The 16,237-nt window shown below is 40.7% G+C and overlaps 1 protein-coding gene across 1 annotated transcript in view; it reads left to right on the forward strand.

Moving 5' to 3' along the window:
- Nucleotides 1-1,076: 1,076 nt before the first annotated feature.
- Nucleotides 1,077-16,237, forward strand: part of astn1 (astrotactin 1) — a 409,363-nt gene continuing 394,202 nt past the window's right edge. The window contains exon 1 of the mRNA XM_040142993.1: nt 1,077-1,380. Within this exon, the coding sequence (XP_039998927.1) occupies nt 1,077-1,380 (304 nt within the window). The remainder of the gene's footprint in view (nt 1,381-16,237) is intronic.

A 16,237-nucleotide genomic window follows, 5' to 3' on the forward strand; every position in this document is an offset into this window, starting at 1 on the left:
CATCTTTCACGTTCACACATTTTGTTCTAACGTTTCAGTTTTAACTTGTTTGCATTATGTAGTTTTATTTGTGTCACACAAGTTTATTGAATTGTGGTGAGGCATGATATATATAGATATATTTTTTGGTTGTTATTCGGGTTATCTGCTCAGTCGGTGACAGCTGTGGTGGTGGTGGTGTGCATCATCAGGTGCTCTGATAAGTGGGTGACTGAGCACTGTCAAATTGTGGAAAGAAGGGTAAAACTGTGCAGCTGTGTCAGTGTCATTGTGTTAACCTGTCTGCATGTCTGCACATAGATAAATTCCGACCATCAGCAGCAGGACCTCAGGTTCATGTCTTGTTTCCGTGAAATCCTTGGGACGCTTTGTACTGTCCAGCTCACCCAAGCGTATCTGAGCAGAGAAACTCCAACTACGTTGCATGGCCTCTTGCCCACAGTTCCTTCTCCCACGTCTCACTTTAAAGTCGCCCAGTTCCAAACAACATCTTCTGCCCTTGATATCTGGGGTGTTGGCACAACACGCTGACAGCGAATTTCTTTTCAAATCAACTTGGGCAATCTAGACCAACAATTAGAACAGTTATGCATGCGCCCGCTTGAGTGTGCACCCAATCACAGAGGTCAGGCAAACTACTCAAGATGCTCAGTGGGTTCGAGGATATGCAAATTTGTATGTGGCCCAAATGTACAATTAAATTAAAAGTAGGGATGCTTTTGGTGATGGGACCTGCAGGGCGTTCTGGGTGCACGCCCTGCTGGTAATCTATGCCTAGCCATTACGGAGCCATTTGGACTGTATATCAATCAATTACAGTAAAGGGGTCAACGGCATTAAACCACTCTCAGCAGCCACACAGTCAGTGTCCCGTTCTGTATCTACAAAAGTCCTGTGACTGATGCTATGTGAGAAACAAGAGGCGTTTGTTTTCCGACGCTGTGAGAGCCCGCCGGTGTATCACCCCCCCCCCACCCCACCCCACCCCACTCTGCCGCTCTCTCATCCGCCGGGCTGAGAGACTGAAGCAGCCTGAGAAAAACGGCGAGGAGGGGAGAGGAAACGGAGCGACGGAGATGGCGAGCGTCAACATGGTGCCGCGACCGCTGCTGCTGGGGCTCGTGGGGGTCCTCCTGGCCGCCCAAACGGCTCGTGTGCGATGCCTGAACGGCGACGAGGACCAGAGCCAGGACACCGAGTGCAAGATGAAGAGCGTCACCGTGTCGGCGCTGCCGTTTCTGAGGGAGAACGACCTGAGCATCATGCACAGTCCGTCGGCCTCCGAGCCCAAGCTGCTGTTCTCCGTGAGGAACGATTTTCCCGGGGACGTCGTGGTGGTGGACGACCTGGAAAACACCGAGCTCCCCTTTTTCGTCCTGGGTGAGTTTTCGACACGCGACGGTCTGCGCGGCTCACTGGCCGCTAACTGGACAGATTAGAGCCGCCTCACTTTTTTTTTATTATTACCCCGGAACATCTGTCTATTAGCTTAGGCCCGGCTACACACCATCTTCTCACTGTTTTGAAAGACACCACGAGCCTGTATCCCAAGCGGCATCGATCCCCAACGCGGCCAGCTGCTTTTCCGGGCCGTTCTCGTGTCATTCGGTTGCTGAGAGTTAGCTTGAAAACCCCGTGGCGGGCTTCATCGACACTCCATACTTATTATTGCACTAATAGGCCGCATAGCATCCTGAAGCTAGCAAAAGTGTAGTGGTCTCCATTCAGTTCTAGCGAGCAGTAAACACGTTGGGGAGCGGAGCGCGGTTTTCATGCCTTGTGTGTGGCTGGTGGGCATATTTTCCCAGTTTACACACGTGGTTCGGTTAACTACATGTGGAGGGGGGGGGGGGGTACTCATCAGTCAACAGACTGGCAACTCTGCAGCCAAACTATTCTCGCTTCACTACAACTTTTACAGCCGTCGCTTTTTGCCCTCGTGTTGTTGTTTGGCGCTTCGCGCTGTCCAGGCGAAGCCAATCCACGTTTTTAAATCTTTCATTAAAAAACGCCACAGTGTCACGCTCTCGTCGTAGTTCTCTGGCCTTTTGGAATCAGCCCGGAAAAAGAAAAAAAAAGGGAAAAAAAGAACTGGCCGTACAACTATGTTGGAACAAGTGAGTTTGGCAAAAGGCGGCCGCGTTTGCATCGTGGAAGTTTGCTGGCCGCTGTCCATGGTGCTGAACCGCCGCAGCGGCGCCGCTGCCGCTGTAGCTGCTGCCGCTGCTGCTGCTGCGGCCGCCGCCGTCGAGGGGCTCCCTCTGTTACCGTGAGCACTGAAGCATCGAGGGGCTCTGTGTGGCTCCCTGTGTCACACCATTATTACCTAGTTCAGTCAGCGCCGTGCCGTTGGGCGTCCTGTCCCCGTGTGAGGGTTTAGGGTTGCTGCTGGGTAGAACTGGGCCTGGTTGTGCAATGGTGTAGCGCCCTGGTCAGCAATCAACGGGGAAAAGGCGGTTAAAACGGAGCTCCGTCCATGTGTGTTTGTTGTCATGCTTTGAAGCCTTTGCCTGCTCCACATTCCCATCGTAGCTTTCTTCGACACAAGTGTCTTCTTGATGTACCACATTTTCATATGCAATGTGGCTGATAAACTAGGCTTCATCTGGAAAGTTTTCACGGGTTTTATATTAAAAGATAAACAGTATGCCAGCCATACGTACAGACTTTAGAAAACCGTAAGATAACTCCAATCAGGTAATTGTCAGCATAATGTCGGGGGGAATCTGTTGCTCCTAAACGGTGGCATGGCTGACACAGATGCTCTGCAGACTTTCTCATAAATAAACTATTCAAAGCATTGCTGAATTTATGTGGAAATTTAGACCTTCCCCAAGTATTTTTGAGGTAATTTATTTATTATTATTATTTTTTTTTTTTTTTTACCTTTGTTAGATAGCACACAGTGAAAGCCTGATAGGAAAGGAGGAGGGAGGGAGACAAGGAGATGACATGCAAAGGTCTGTAGCCGGACCTAAACTGATTACATGTCCGGCATCTTCAACTCCGAGACCACCAGGATGGCCACGGTAATTTGACTTTGCTGGAGGCATACAGTTTTACAGCTAGGATTCAGAAGAGTTCAGTTCTAATTTGCATAGCTTAAAATCGGTAGCATTCAGGGCTTTATCCAACTTCACCAGCTACAACAACACATGACCAATTTTCAACAATATATATGTATAGGTGTGTCACACACACAATATATAAAGGCTTTCAATTGAAAATTCAGCAAGGAGAGCAGCTACTTGTGACAAATTATCAGGCTCTGGTAAGTGGTATATACAGAAAACTGAAAATTACTAGGAACCATCGCTTAAACACAGCTAATCCCAGTTAAACCAAAGCCACTCTGATTTAGGTAAGATTTCACACTAAAAAAGTTGTGTTTTCCTTGTGAGACATGAATAGGAATGGGTATTGTTTAAAGATTTCCTGTATTGGTGTCAATGTCATACTTGAGTTTGCACCAGTACTAAAGTAATATATTTTTTGGACACCTTAGTTTTGGGAAATTTAAACATTTTTTCACCAGTTTTTGCCATTTAACAAAATATTCATAACTGTTCAGTACATTAGTGTTAAAAAAAGTAAACTACCTGAATTAAGTATAGTCTAAAGATAGAAAAGCGTCCTGATTTAGCTTACGACATATCAGACTGAAGAATAAAAATTGAAGAATAAACACACCTAAGAATCTGAACAAGCATTCAATGTACAGCTACTAATTTAGTAAAGATTGCAGTACTTTCATCATTAATTCAGTTAATGTATTAGTCTCTAAAATGTCAGAAAATAGTGAAAAATGGCCGTCACAGTCTCTCAATTCAGCAAATCTGCCCATTGGAGATGCTGAAACCAGAAAACTTTTGGCTATTGCTTGATAAATGTAGGATTGCAACTAAAAATTATTTTCACTATCAATGAGTCTGACTATTAATTTCTCGACTAATAAATTAATCAGATAACTGATTAATTGAAAAATGCCCATCACACTTTCCTAAAACCCCCAGTGATGTCGTCAATTTGCTGTTTTTATTTGACTAACAGTCCAAAACCCAAAGATATTGAGTTATATAACAAATAAAAGTAGCATTTCTCACAAATGAGAAGATGGAAGCAGAGAATAGTCTGCATTTTTGCTTGAAAAATGACTCAAATGATAATCAGTTATCAAACCAGTTGCCGATTATTTTCCTGTTGATTGACTAAGCAAAATAATTGACTAATAATTGCAGCTCTAGATAAATTACTCAAACAATTAATCAACTAACAAAACAGTTGTGGATTAATTGTCTGTCGACAAATCGCTTCTGCACTAACTCCATGCCAACTTTCAATACCTGAGACTTTTTTCATACCTGATGCTTCAGGCGCATTTAGTTTGGTACTCCAAAAGCATAGATGCTCCTAACCCCGCCCTATCCAGAGGAAACTGTTGGAGTTAAAAGCGAGCAGGGCAGGTATAGCAGAGACGGTCCTGGCAGAATTTCGGTTTCATTGTTAATAAAACCGGAACACTGGCAGATATCAGTGTTCCGGTTTTATTAACAATAGTATAAGTATAACTTATTACATGTTTTGGAAACATTAATTACTTTTTTTTTTTCTACTTTGACCCAGCAGAAGAAGGGTGGTGCTTTGGAGAGCCAGCGTCACAATAGATTGATTCAGTTGTATTGTTCAGTACCTGAGAACAGTAGGAATAGTCCTTTATAAGCCCCTAACGATGTTTGCAGTATTACAGAGTGTTTACACCATGAGACAATGGTGGCTCTTTGAATAGTTAGAATAGTTTATTTAAAGGCCTAATGTAGACAACAGCTTTCCATTATTGGTTGAAGGGAAATAAGTTAAGGTAAATGCACAGCACAATACATGTCTCAGGACTGGTTCTGCATATTAATGTGTCTGATGTTGTGTCTGATATTGTCTTACATAGCATTCTGCTCTGGAAAACATTTGATGAAAATTCGCACAGGGTAGCCCATAACAAATTCACCCCAGGACAAACATCCGTGGTGCGAGTAGCATCCCTGCTACCCATATAGAAACAATGGAGCAGCTGCAGCCTTTTACTTTTTTATTTGTTTATTTTTTCTTTTGTTTGTTACTTGATTTCCTTTGGTGTTTATCAAAACCCCCTTTGTGAAAATAAAGGGTGGCAGCTTTGAATTACAAACCAGAACTTTTGCATGTTGGAAATACAGACGGGTGATTAAAGGAAAAACCTGAATAAATGAGCGGAGAAACAACAAATGCAGATGCTTGCACACAGGTGCACTGCATGGTACAATGAAGTAATTAACATCCCATCATGCTCTGTGTCATGAATAAAAATGCTGAGCAGGCCCTGTTGATTGTGATTTTGTGTCAAGATGCAAGAGGAAAAGATCTAAGTGACAAAGAGGGTTTATTGTTGGGGCAGATGGCAGGAGCTTCAGTCACAAGGCTGCTCAACTGGCTGGTGTTTCAATAAGAACAGTGACCAGAGTGACAGCTGCATTTAGATCTATGGGAAAGACGTCAGCAAACATGGTCAGAAACTGTCGTCGTCAGTGCACGTTGGATGACCGTGATGCTCATGCATTAGGGCGATATGTAAGAAAAAACAGAAGCGCAACCCTTCCTCAGGTGACTGAGACTCTCAATGCAGGACATGATCAGACTGGGTCAGCATGAATAGTTAGTCAGCATTTACATAGAGAGGGATATTATAGTAGGGTTGCAGTGTATAAACCCCTCATTACAAGAATGAATGAGATTTGAGAGTCCAGTAGTGCAAAAATCATAGGCACTGGCACTATCACATAGGCATCTCTACAGATGTGTGGAAAAAAGTCATATGGTCAGATGAGTCATCCTTCACCATATCCTGGACAAGTGGGTGGGTGTATGCGTGGCGTACAACGGCATAGGCCTGAATGCTTGACCCCAACAGTGCGGGGATCCGGTGGCTCTGTTACACTGTGGGGGGCATTTTGCTGGCATGGTTTGGGTCCATTTGTCCCCTTAGAGGGAAGGGTCACTGCAAATCAATACAAATTTGTTCTGAGTGATCACCTTTATCCTGTGATGAAACATTTCTATCCTGATGGGAGTGGTCTCTTCCAGGATGACAATGCCCCCCCCCCATCCAGGGAACGATGGGTCATTTAATGGTTTGATGAGTATGAAAACAATGTGAATCATATGTTATGGCCTTTGCAGTTACCAGATCATAACCCTGTTGCTCACCTATCAGAGATTTTGGACAGCGCTCTTCACCACATTAAACGCAACACAGAATGAAGGAATATCTTGGTAAAAGTTGTCTGTATGTTTTCTCAGGAAGCACTAGAGGAGCATAAAACCAATTTATATTAACATTGTGTGGCTGTATTGATAATTACCCTAATTAAGTTTAAACCAGTGTTTCAGCAGCGCCGGGAGAAGCTGACTGCTGAATGTTGTTTTGTAAGCACTAAACTCTTGGTTTGGTGTTAACGATTCAGGTGTCGTCATCTCACACTGGACCACTCCATGGCTGTTTGGATCTACCACAGTGTCATTATGATTAATGAGGTACATGGTTCCTCTCAGTGTATTTTATTTCCCATCACCAGAATACATGGTGTGCAGGACATTATGCTAGGCGCCGGAATCTCTGCTTCTGTGTGTAAACACATACTGTAGGCCAACTCAGTTATGACAGAATATAGCAGCAGCTCCTTTTTGTATCCTCTTGCACTTTCATGAGGTAAAGTGACATTCCTTAAGTTAAAGGAACTTCCTGAATACTTGCCATGGCTCTGGCAAGTTAAGAGAATGTAATGCTGAGTTGAACTGATACTTCCCCCAAAATTGGCCATTTCAGTATCATAGTTTAGTAGGGTATAATAGTAGATGTGTTCATCCTGAACTGTTTTGTACAGGTCATTCAGAGTGGTTCTTGGCTTGTTTTTCGGTATGGTATTCCCTATGAACAAAATACAAATAATACAGTCCTGTGATTCTTATATAGTCAAATTTTAGTTTATATCTCTAGGCTTATACAAGTATCATTAATGCAAACTTGTTGAAAGCTTTGGTAATGGCAAATAAAAAGCCAGAGCTGGAAGTCACTTTCATATCATTTAGATCCCCTTGTTTCGGATCGTAATGGTTCCTCAGTAAAATGTAGCTTATTTTGTTTTGGGATGCCTTAACCATTTAGTATTAAGTGACACGTCCCTTTTAGCATTGTCATTTCCTGTCAACACGGGGGCTGTGGTAGTGGTTGAAATTAACTAACCGTTTTTCACAGTGATTGCAGAGATATCCAATTTCAAAAGGAATCTTTTTGTATTTCCTCAATTTAGGTTATGTTCTCATAGTTGTAGCCCAGTGTTTCCCATAGATTGAGAATTTACTTGTGGTGGTGGGTGGCGCGGTGCGTGGCCTATGGGCATGCAGAGACTCATGCAGTTTAGGGGGAAAGAATGTAACCCTAGTTATTTTCTGTAGCTACAATTTACAGATGTCCCATAAACGCGTCACATGCAGACAGTCGGTAGACGCTACAATTAACCACTGTTCCCTAAAAGCCCTACATGCAGGCTATTAGTAGACACTAGCTTGGCCTCTGTTTCCTACTCAGTTAGCGCAATTCAGACAGGTGTGTGGCCTAAAATGAGTTAGCTTGAAAACAGTGAATTAAGGCAGGAGGTTGAAAATGAGTGAATTTATCTACATGAGTGGCTCTTAATCTACATGGGCAGGCTGCCCGAGTAGAGTCTATGCATGGGGAAACAATGTAACCTTTCTCAAATAGGTAATGTTATAACGTTGCGTTCACCATCTTCGCTGAGATTCGTGGAACATGGCAAAACAGCGTATGTTGTGGTAAGCAGCACAAGCCCTCTAAAGCTTTCCAAATAAACGTCAGTTTTACACGAATCGTTCTAAATGCTTTCCCTTCAGTCCAACACACACACTGAGTATGGCCTCCGGGACTAGCTATTGTAGCTAAATGCATAGGAAGATGATGGCTAAACAAAGTAGCTGCCTATTCTTTCTGCACATGCCTGGCTGATTTTGCATTTGTAAAGGCTGTGAACTGCCGGAAGAGTAGTAGCAAACGAGAGAAGTTTTTTTTTTTTTTTTTCCTCTAAGGAACTGTACATCATTACATGAGTGTCTAGTACCAGAGCAACAAAAAAAAGTGGAGTGTTTATTGCTATTCTACAACAGTCCGACAGACTTGACAAAAGTTCAGTTTAATCAGAATATGCTGACTGTGCATTGTCCCGGCCATAGTGTTCCTTCATGTGCACATTATTTTGTAGTAATGTTGGAACAACACTTTCATATAGCCTATTGTATTCTTGTTTATAAATCACTTAACTGCATAACTGTATGCTCAGGATACAATTGCCTAAATATGCTCTGTAAATGTACCGTTTACTGCTTCCCATTAAAGTAGTGTATTTCAAAAAATATCAGTGTTTGGAATTTAAAGGGAAAATATGTATGGGAAGTGGAAAAGTAGCTTATGCTTTAGGAATGGTGTCAGAAAATTTGTCTGGACATTTTAATACTTTCTTGTGCCGTGAAAATGTGTCACCACCGGAGTACACTGTAACTGACATACAGTAAATTCAGCCACCTTTCGGGCTGACAGTAAAGTTCGGCTGGGGGACTGCAGCCCCTCGTTAGTGTCAGAGAAGCCCGGATATGTTACTAGAAATTTACCCTTTTGCTGTTGTGTCATAAATTGTGTCGGAGGTAAGGTAATAAAGTTGCGCTCTGGGAGAGACTCAAGCTGTATTTGCTCTGGCAACGATTTGCACATCTGGGCCAGAGGCTTGGAGGGAAGTCAGCTCTTAACTGCCTCCCATTCAAGCTTGCTCAGCCCTTTGGAGCAATCATTTGGCTGGTACAATTCAAGTCCATGCAATAGAAAGTTTGCTATTGTTGCCAGTGAAATGGCCATTAAACTCCAGTGGTGCTTGTACTTTACATGAGTCCTGGGTACAGTGTGCTCCTCTTAATATTTTTTTCAGATTCTCAAAGCAGAACGAAACTGACAATACATCTTGTGTTGCAAGCTGTTTCACCTTGTTGCTGGTGGTATGCAGTGAAAATGTAATTGACCAATCCTGTAATTTGAATATATTACTTCCTCATGTAATGAAAGTGGACTGTGTTGGTGTTGTCAACTAGAAACATGCAACCTGAAAAACATGAATTATACTATAGTTACAACTAAATTTTATTTTTGTTGTTGATTAATTTTCAGATTATTTTCTCAATCAGTTAATTGTTTAGCCAATGAAATGTCAGAAACTAGTGAAAATGCCGCCATTGTCATTTCTCAGAGTCCAAAATATGATGTTTAAAAGTGTAACTGGGCAATTCCAACTACTTTTTCACTTTCTGCCAGCTGTCCATGTTAATCCATATGCAACTCTAGTAGGTAGTTCCTAGTTACCTGTTGGAAAATTACATGAGAAGATCACCTTGATTTTTTTTTTTTTTTTTTTTTTTTTTTGGAACAGTAAAGACAGTCCACTCTCTATCCTCTATTGGAATGATACATAAGATTGCTTCTTTCCCGAGGAAACAATCTTTGGCTGAGTGTAAAATGTACAAACACTTGTATGCAAAATGCTTTATAACCAGAATTCAGCCAAGAGTTTAATTTTGTAGATTGACCACCTCATGAAATTAACTTTAACTATAGTATCTACAGTCGACTATATTTGCAGGTGACAGTTGTCTTTGTCGTCTGGGATTTCGAACTAGATAATTGCATAATTGCATGACACTGTGTTTAAATTCAAGTGAAGATTAGACATTGTTTGGTGTTTTGCAAAGCCCAAGAATTATCACAGTTTTCTAGAGCCCAAGGTTTCATCCTTGTTTTGTCTGACAGGCAATCCAGAACCAAGAAACAAAGAATAGCAAAGATCCCAACATTTTATGAAGAAGGAATCATTACTTTTCTGTTGTTTAAATAACTGATTCATCGATTAATCATTTATCCTTTAAACATGAACATCACTTATTGATAGCAGATTAAGGACATCAACTCCAACCACAGTAAATGTTTCACCACACTGAAGCATATACTGTAGATGGATACAGACACCAATCATTAATTAAAAAGCATTTTTTGAGTTTCAGTTTGGATGAAAGTGCACTCCCACAACATCATCATGAAAACTTCCCCACACTGTGCCTTTCCTGTTTAAATGGAAACTAACCAGTTGCTCTCTGGCCTCTCGGTGAAGTGAAAGTCATCATTCATTCAAATTTCATCAAAGAAAAAAATGGTGGCGCAAAGCTGCTGTGCGGACCTCGATTTCAGTATTGCTTTTAAATCCTTGTCCAGTTGTGTGTATCACTTTGAATTACCCAATGTTAATATAAGCTTTTCTTCCATATAACGCCAGTGCAGTAGCTGTAATCCAAACGAGGCTTATTTGTCACAATCGCCTTAACCCAGATTCTGTCACAACTTTCATTCTCATACCTAAGACATTCTTTATGCTGCAGTACTGCTGTTATATGAGGTATTGGGTTGTAAAATCATTAACGATCATTGGTGAGAGGAATTCCAACTCTGTCAAATAACAGCAGTTTCTACAATTGAGAAGAACTTTCAGCATGGGATGACACCCTGGTCTAAAAGAATGGGCTGAGATGCATCCCTCTGCAAATTTAAAACCGGCTTCATATCCTCCTCTCATAATGAATATGTTACAGAGATATCTCGTTACTGTACGTGTACTGTACGTGTACTGTACTTCGCTGAGCTTATTGAGCGCACAGTTAATTTATTCACTGGATTTTCATGCTAACTAAAGTGATTTTTTTGTTTTTTTGTTGTTGTTTTTTTTTCCTCAGCATAGGTTATATACATTATATACATCATTGCAAACCTATGAACAGTTACAGCCAAATATGGTCAGCATGCCTTGCTCAGAGCAAAAATTTGGTTTATAACCAAGGTTTTATTTATGGCTATCGGTTATAATAACATTTTACTCAAAAAGTTTCTTGGAGATCAATGGATGCAGCAGCATCACAACAACAATCAAAAAGTCAATGAACATGAGTGAAAATACAATAAATGTTATGATAATCAGTAATGGCCCAAACTACAAAAATGGTTGTAGTTGTAAAAACAAAAAAACAAACAAAAAAAACCCCACTGGGTTAGTGGTGAGGTAATTAGTCAATTCATTAATTGGTGTAATTGACTAAAAACATTAATTGCCCACTATTTATATAGTCTAAGTCATCCATCAAGCAAAAATACCAAAAATTCACTGTACATCACTGGTCAGACAAAGACATCTGATGACAACACCTTGCCCACAGTGGAAATTGTGAGTGACATATGTCACTATTTTCTGATGTGTTATAGATTCAGTGATTAATTTATTTATTGAAAAATCACTGAATAGATTTGGATGTCATTCAGGCCTCTGGTCATCATAGTTTGACAGTCAGCTTTTAGAAAATGTAATTAGAAAGGATTCCTGTCATGGGCCCCCATAGAACAGTTTCAATCTACGAGAGGTGACAAGTTTGTGGCCTAAGGTAGAAGGCGTCAATTTTAGAAAACCTAGCAAATTTAATTTTCATCATAGTCCCCTAACACATTTACACACTTAATCCAGTGGTCTTGGAGCATAGGGATCCCCTCAAGATCATGTCATGGATCTTGTCAATGGTCTCCTGTGTTTTGACAGTGACCGGCCTTCTTCCAGGCTCTCTCTGCCATGTTTGAATTCAGCACCCCACGTCTTCACCATGCTGTAAAAAGGGGCACCTTCCCCTGGTGTTGCCAGCATGTCCTCATGGACTTCCTGGGGTGATGAGCCCCTTGAGACCGAGATAGCGGATCACTGCACAAAGGCCGATGTCTATTTTCTCAGACAGCGCTGACTTGCAATTTTCAATACCTGAAATAGAAATATCACAAAGTTATTAACTTCAAACTTTCTGCATAATCACTCAAAGAGTTGAACTGCACATGCATGTAATGAGAGCTGTATGACTCATCTCCTTCTACCTTAGGCCATGAATTTATCAGTCACCCCTTGTAGGATCTAGGTCAGGGGTTTGCTGTGGAGTTATGCTGTGGGCTACAAGTTGAGCCCTGTATTTTTAGCCTATATTTGTTTACATTTAGCAAATTGGCACCATTAAAAGTATGCTGAATAACCTATTAGCAGTTCTTGTTTGCAGTGTACCCATGGATGTATAGTCAGCTATCCCTGGATTACTTTGAAAACTTAAAAACATGATGATTCTCAGGCAAGCTCTTTAGCCATAAGGAGGATCTTTTTTTTAGAAGATTTCTCTATTTGCCATCAGTGATTATGATATCCTTGGAAATTGTCAGTCACACTAAATCTAAAAATATGTATATTATATATATGTGTGTTTAGATTTGACTGAGTTATGACTCAGAGCAGTAACGTAATGGCATTTAACGCAGATTGTGGCAATCTTTCACCAAAGCTTTTATGTATCTTTATTGCCTCCATGAGCTGTGTCACAGCCACTGCTGCAGGTCCCACTGCTGACTGTGTTGATAAGTGGGCCAAACAACAGGCCAAACTACAGTAACTAACCAACTAAAATAACTTTCCCTTTTTTTTTTTTTTTTTTTTAATAACACAGCATTTGTCCCTTTTACCTCATTTAGTACCTTTAACTCACATCTCTCCCTCCGCATCCCCCCATGCAACTACGGTCTAGAGGGTTACTTTTTTCCACTGGCCTTGTACCTACATGTGATGTGCATATAATTATGCTTTGGGCATTGCCATGTTGCATTATACTAAATTAGGGTATACTTTCACTATAGTGTCACAGTGGTGTCAACCCAAATAGGCAGGACCACCACATGCAGTTGCAAAATAAACTTGATGGGGCATGGGATGCAACAGGATATGAATCAGAGGGAAAAAAATATCTGCTAATTATTGCCGTTTTGTTTTTAGACTTACTTCTAAAGTATACTGTTTTTCTAGTGGATTACTGGGTAATTTAACTTTTCCAGGCCTCTAAAAACAAACTAAAGTTTGTTTGGCTTAAAAAGGTTATGAGACAATGTTTTAAGGAGTCATAAGCCAGAAAGGTTGGCAACCCCTGTTGTAGAGGCAGGTACAGTAGGTTCAACCAATCAGCAACTAACTTGTTTTTTTTATCAATGTCTTAAAATGAATGTGATATTCATTTATTGATGAATGCTAAATGTAGCTCATTTGGGCTATGAGGATAATGTAGCAGGTCATAATAACTAGGTGTGGTGACTTTTTTAAAATGTAAAGGTTTGAATAAAATTGGTATTTGCTTTTGACAAATGCAGCCCTGTTATTATTCTTACTCTGCAGACTGCAGCCCTTGTATTTTCAATCAAGAAACACAGAGGATTAAGTTAGTGATTTTAATTTAACAATTATTTTAAAATGTAACCCCTTTACTGAATTATTGCAAAAACCTAATATGATTAAACTCCGATTATAATACCAGGAGCTTAATATGCAAAGGGAAGATGGGAATTTCACTCTTCTTTCACTTAAAAGATGTTGACAGCATCTCAATCACAGGTCAGCACATTCTGTAGTGTTCTGTCATTAAGGAGTGCACGTGGTAGTTGAAAAGTGGAGACTTTTAACCTGGTTATTAAAGGTACTAATTAGCTGGCTCATGAAAAAACTGCTGTTTCAGGCGTTTCCAGCCTTTTATACCACTTTCTATAACTGATTTAGTAGAACTATAGTAAACAGGCTTCATTTGTTTTAAGCTGCTTTTAGTAGTGGTTTTAACAGAGTAAACAAGTGATTTGTAGTTGTCTTGCAAGATGAATATTGAAACCTACGTGAGACAACAGTTAAGCAGTAGCAGTACCACCTGTCTTTTTGGAGCAGTTCAGTTACTTGTGGTGTTTTGGACTGTTTTCAAGGCTCAGTTGGTGCAGTTATATCCACAATCTACACAAAAACCTTTTATGTGTTACTTTTGCCTCTTTTGCCTGACTTTAATGTGATCAAGGCATTAATATCAGATTGTGCTCAGATTCTTAACCAGCATGTCATGCACTTGTGAAACTATTCCAATTATATTCTATACAAAAACACTTTTGTAATGACATATTGAAGATTCTAGTTACTATATACAAATTTTAATGGTATTCTCAGCCAACAAATGTTTATCCAAAATTTCTCACCTTTTTCCAGGTCAAAGTAGCTCTTTCATCTCTGTTGTCCTGTCTTACACTGTACTGTCCATCAACACTACAGTCAAAAAAAACAAGGAAGTCTTTCAATATATTTTGCTTTGTCATTTCCATTGGTGGTGTATGTAGAGGATTGTGCTGTACATCCAGGAGTATACTCTTGCAAACTAGGCCAAAACATTTTAGCTGAAATTTGGTAAGCTGTTCCACACAGTTTCCAAGTTTGTACAATGCACAATAAATCATCACATATATATGAATAAAGATGGTAACTTCCTGTGGATACATTGGTAAGGTAGAATACAAAACTCCATGTAAGATCTTCACAAAATTCTGAATTTTCTTTCCTTTTTCCATGAACTCTCAGGATTGCCCGATCCTAATTCCCAGTCCGTATCCTCATCCAGAAATTCTGGTAGGATTATGTAAACTATCCACGTACATTTATGAAAACCTTTACTGGAAGTTTGGTGTGAGAATTCAGAAAGTTTTTCCCAGTTGTAAGAAAAATGTTAGTTCATAAAATCACCATTCAAGTCTAGATTATTAAAAACTGGCAGAAATGTAGTAGCAGTTCATCTTAATTGTAGCACTACACTTTACACTTTTTTCTTTCCCCTATTGAGATACGTCTCTCTTGCACTGTAAGGCCATGCTGTTAAGTGCAGCCTTGTCTGAGCCCAAGGACTGTATTTATTCAGGTAAATCGGATATATACCAAGGTGAATATGTCTGAATATGAAGTACAAGATGAGTCAACTAATTTGAATGATGCTATAGCCTATTTCTGGATTTTTACAGCACTTTCAGGAAGTATCCGTCAATTTTTTCACATTTTGTTCTGTTGAGGCCACATGCTAAAATCATTTAAATTCATGTTTTCCTCATCAGTCTACATTCAGTATCTCATAATGACAAAGCGAAAACAGAATTTTTGAAATTTTTGCAAATGAAAAAACTGAAATACCCACTTGACAGTAGTATTCAGACCCTTTACTCAGGACCTTTTGGCAGTGATTACAGCCTTGAGTCTTGAAGTGTATGATGTGACAAGCTTCGTGCACCTGGATTACGGGATTTTATGCCATTCTGCCTGACAGAGGTTGGTAGGTCGGATTGGGACGGTCGGTGGACAGCCATTTTCAGTTCTCTCCAGAGATGTTTGATTGAGTTCAAGTAAAGCTCTGGCTGGGCCACTTAAGGAAATTCACAGAGTTGTCCCTAAGCCACTCCTGTGTTGTCTTGGCTGTGTGCTTAGGGTCATTGTCCCGTTGGAAGGTGAATCTACGGCCCAGTCTGAAGTCCTGAGTGCTCTTGACCAGGTTTTCATTAAGAATATCTCTTTACTTTGCTCTGTTCAGCTTTCCCTCAACCCTGACCACTCTCCTGTCCCTGCTGCTGAAAAATACCCCCATAGCATGATGCTACCGCTACCATGCTTCACCGTTGGGATGGTATTGGGCAGGTGATGAGCTTGTTCAATCTTGGTTTCATCAGACCAGAGAAAATTGTTGGGTTTATTTATTTATTTATTATTTTTATTTTTTTGGAAACTCCAAGCGGCTTCCATGTGTCTTTCACTTAGGAGAGGCTCCCGTCTTGTCACTCTGCGTTAAAGCCCAGATTGGTGGAGTGCTGCAGGGATTATTGTACTTCTGGAAGTTTCTCCCATCTCCTCACAGGATTTTTGGAGTGCAGACAGAGTCAACATCAGGTTCTTGGTCACCTCTCTTACCAATGCCCATCTCCCCAGATTGCTCTGTTTGGCCAGGCGCACAGCTCTAGGAAGAGTCTTGGTTGTTCCAAACCTCTTCCATTGAAGAATTATGGAGGCCACTCTGCTCTTGGGAACCTTCAATGCAGCAGAATTTTTTTGTAGCTTTTTCCAGATCTGTGCCTCGACACATTCCTGTCTCTGAGCTCTGCAGGCAGTTCCTTCAACCTCATGGTTTGGTTTTGGCTCTGATATGCATTGTCGGCTGTGAGACATTGTATGGACAGCTGTGTGCCTTTCCAAAT

This window comes from Xiphias gladius, chromosome 14, assembly GCF_016859285.1.
Source record: "Xiphias gladius isolate SHS-SW01 ecotype Sanya breed wild chromosome 14, ASM1685928v1, whole genome shotgun sequence".
In the NCBI taxonomy this organism is placed as follows: Eukaryota; Metazoa; Chordata; class Actinopteri; order Istiophoriformes; family Xiphiidae; genus Xiphias; species Xiphias gladius.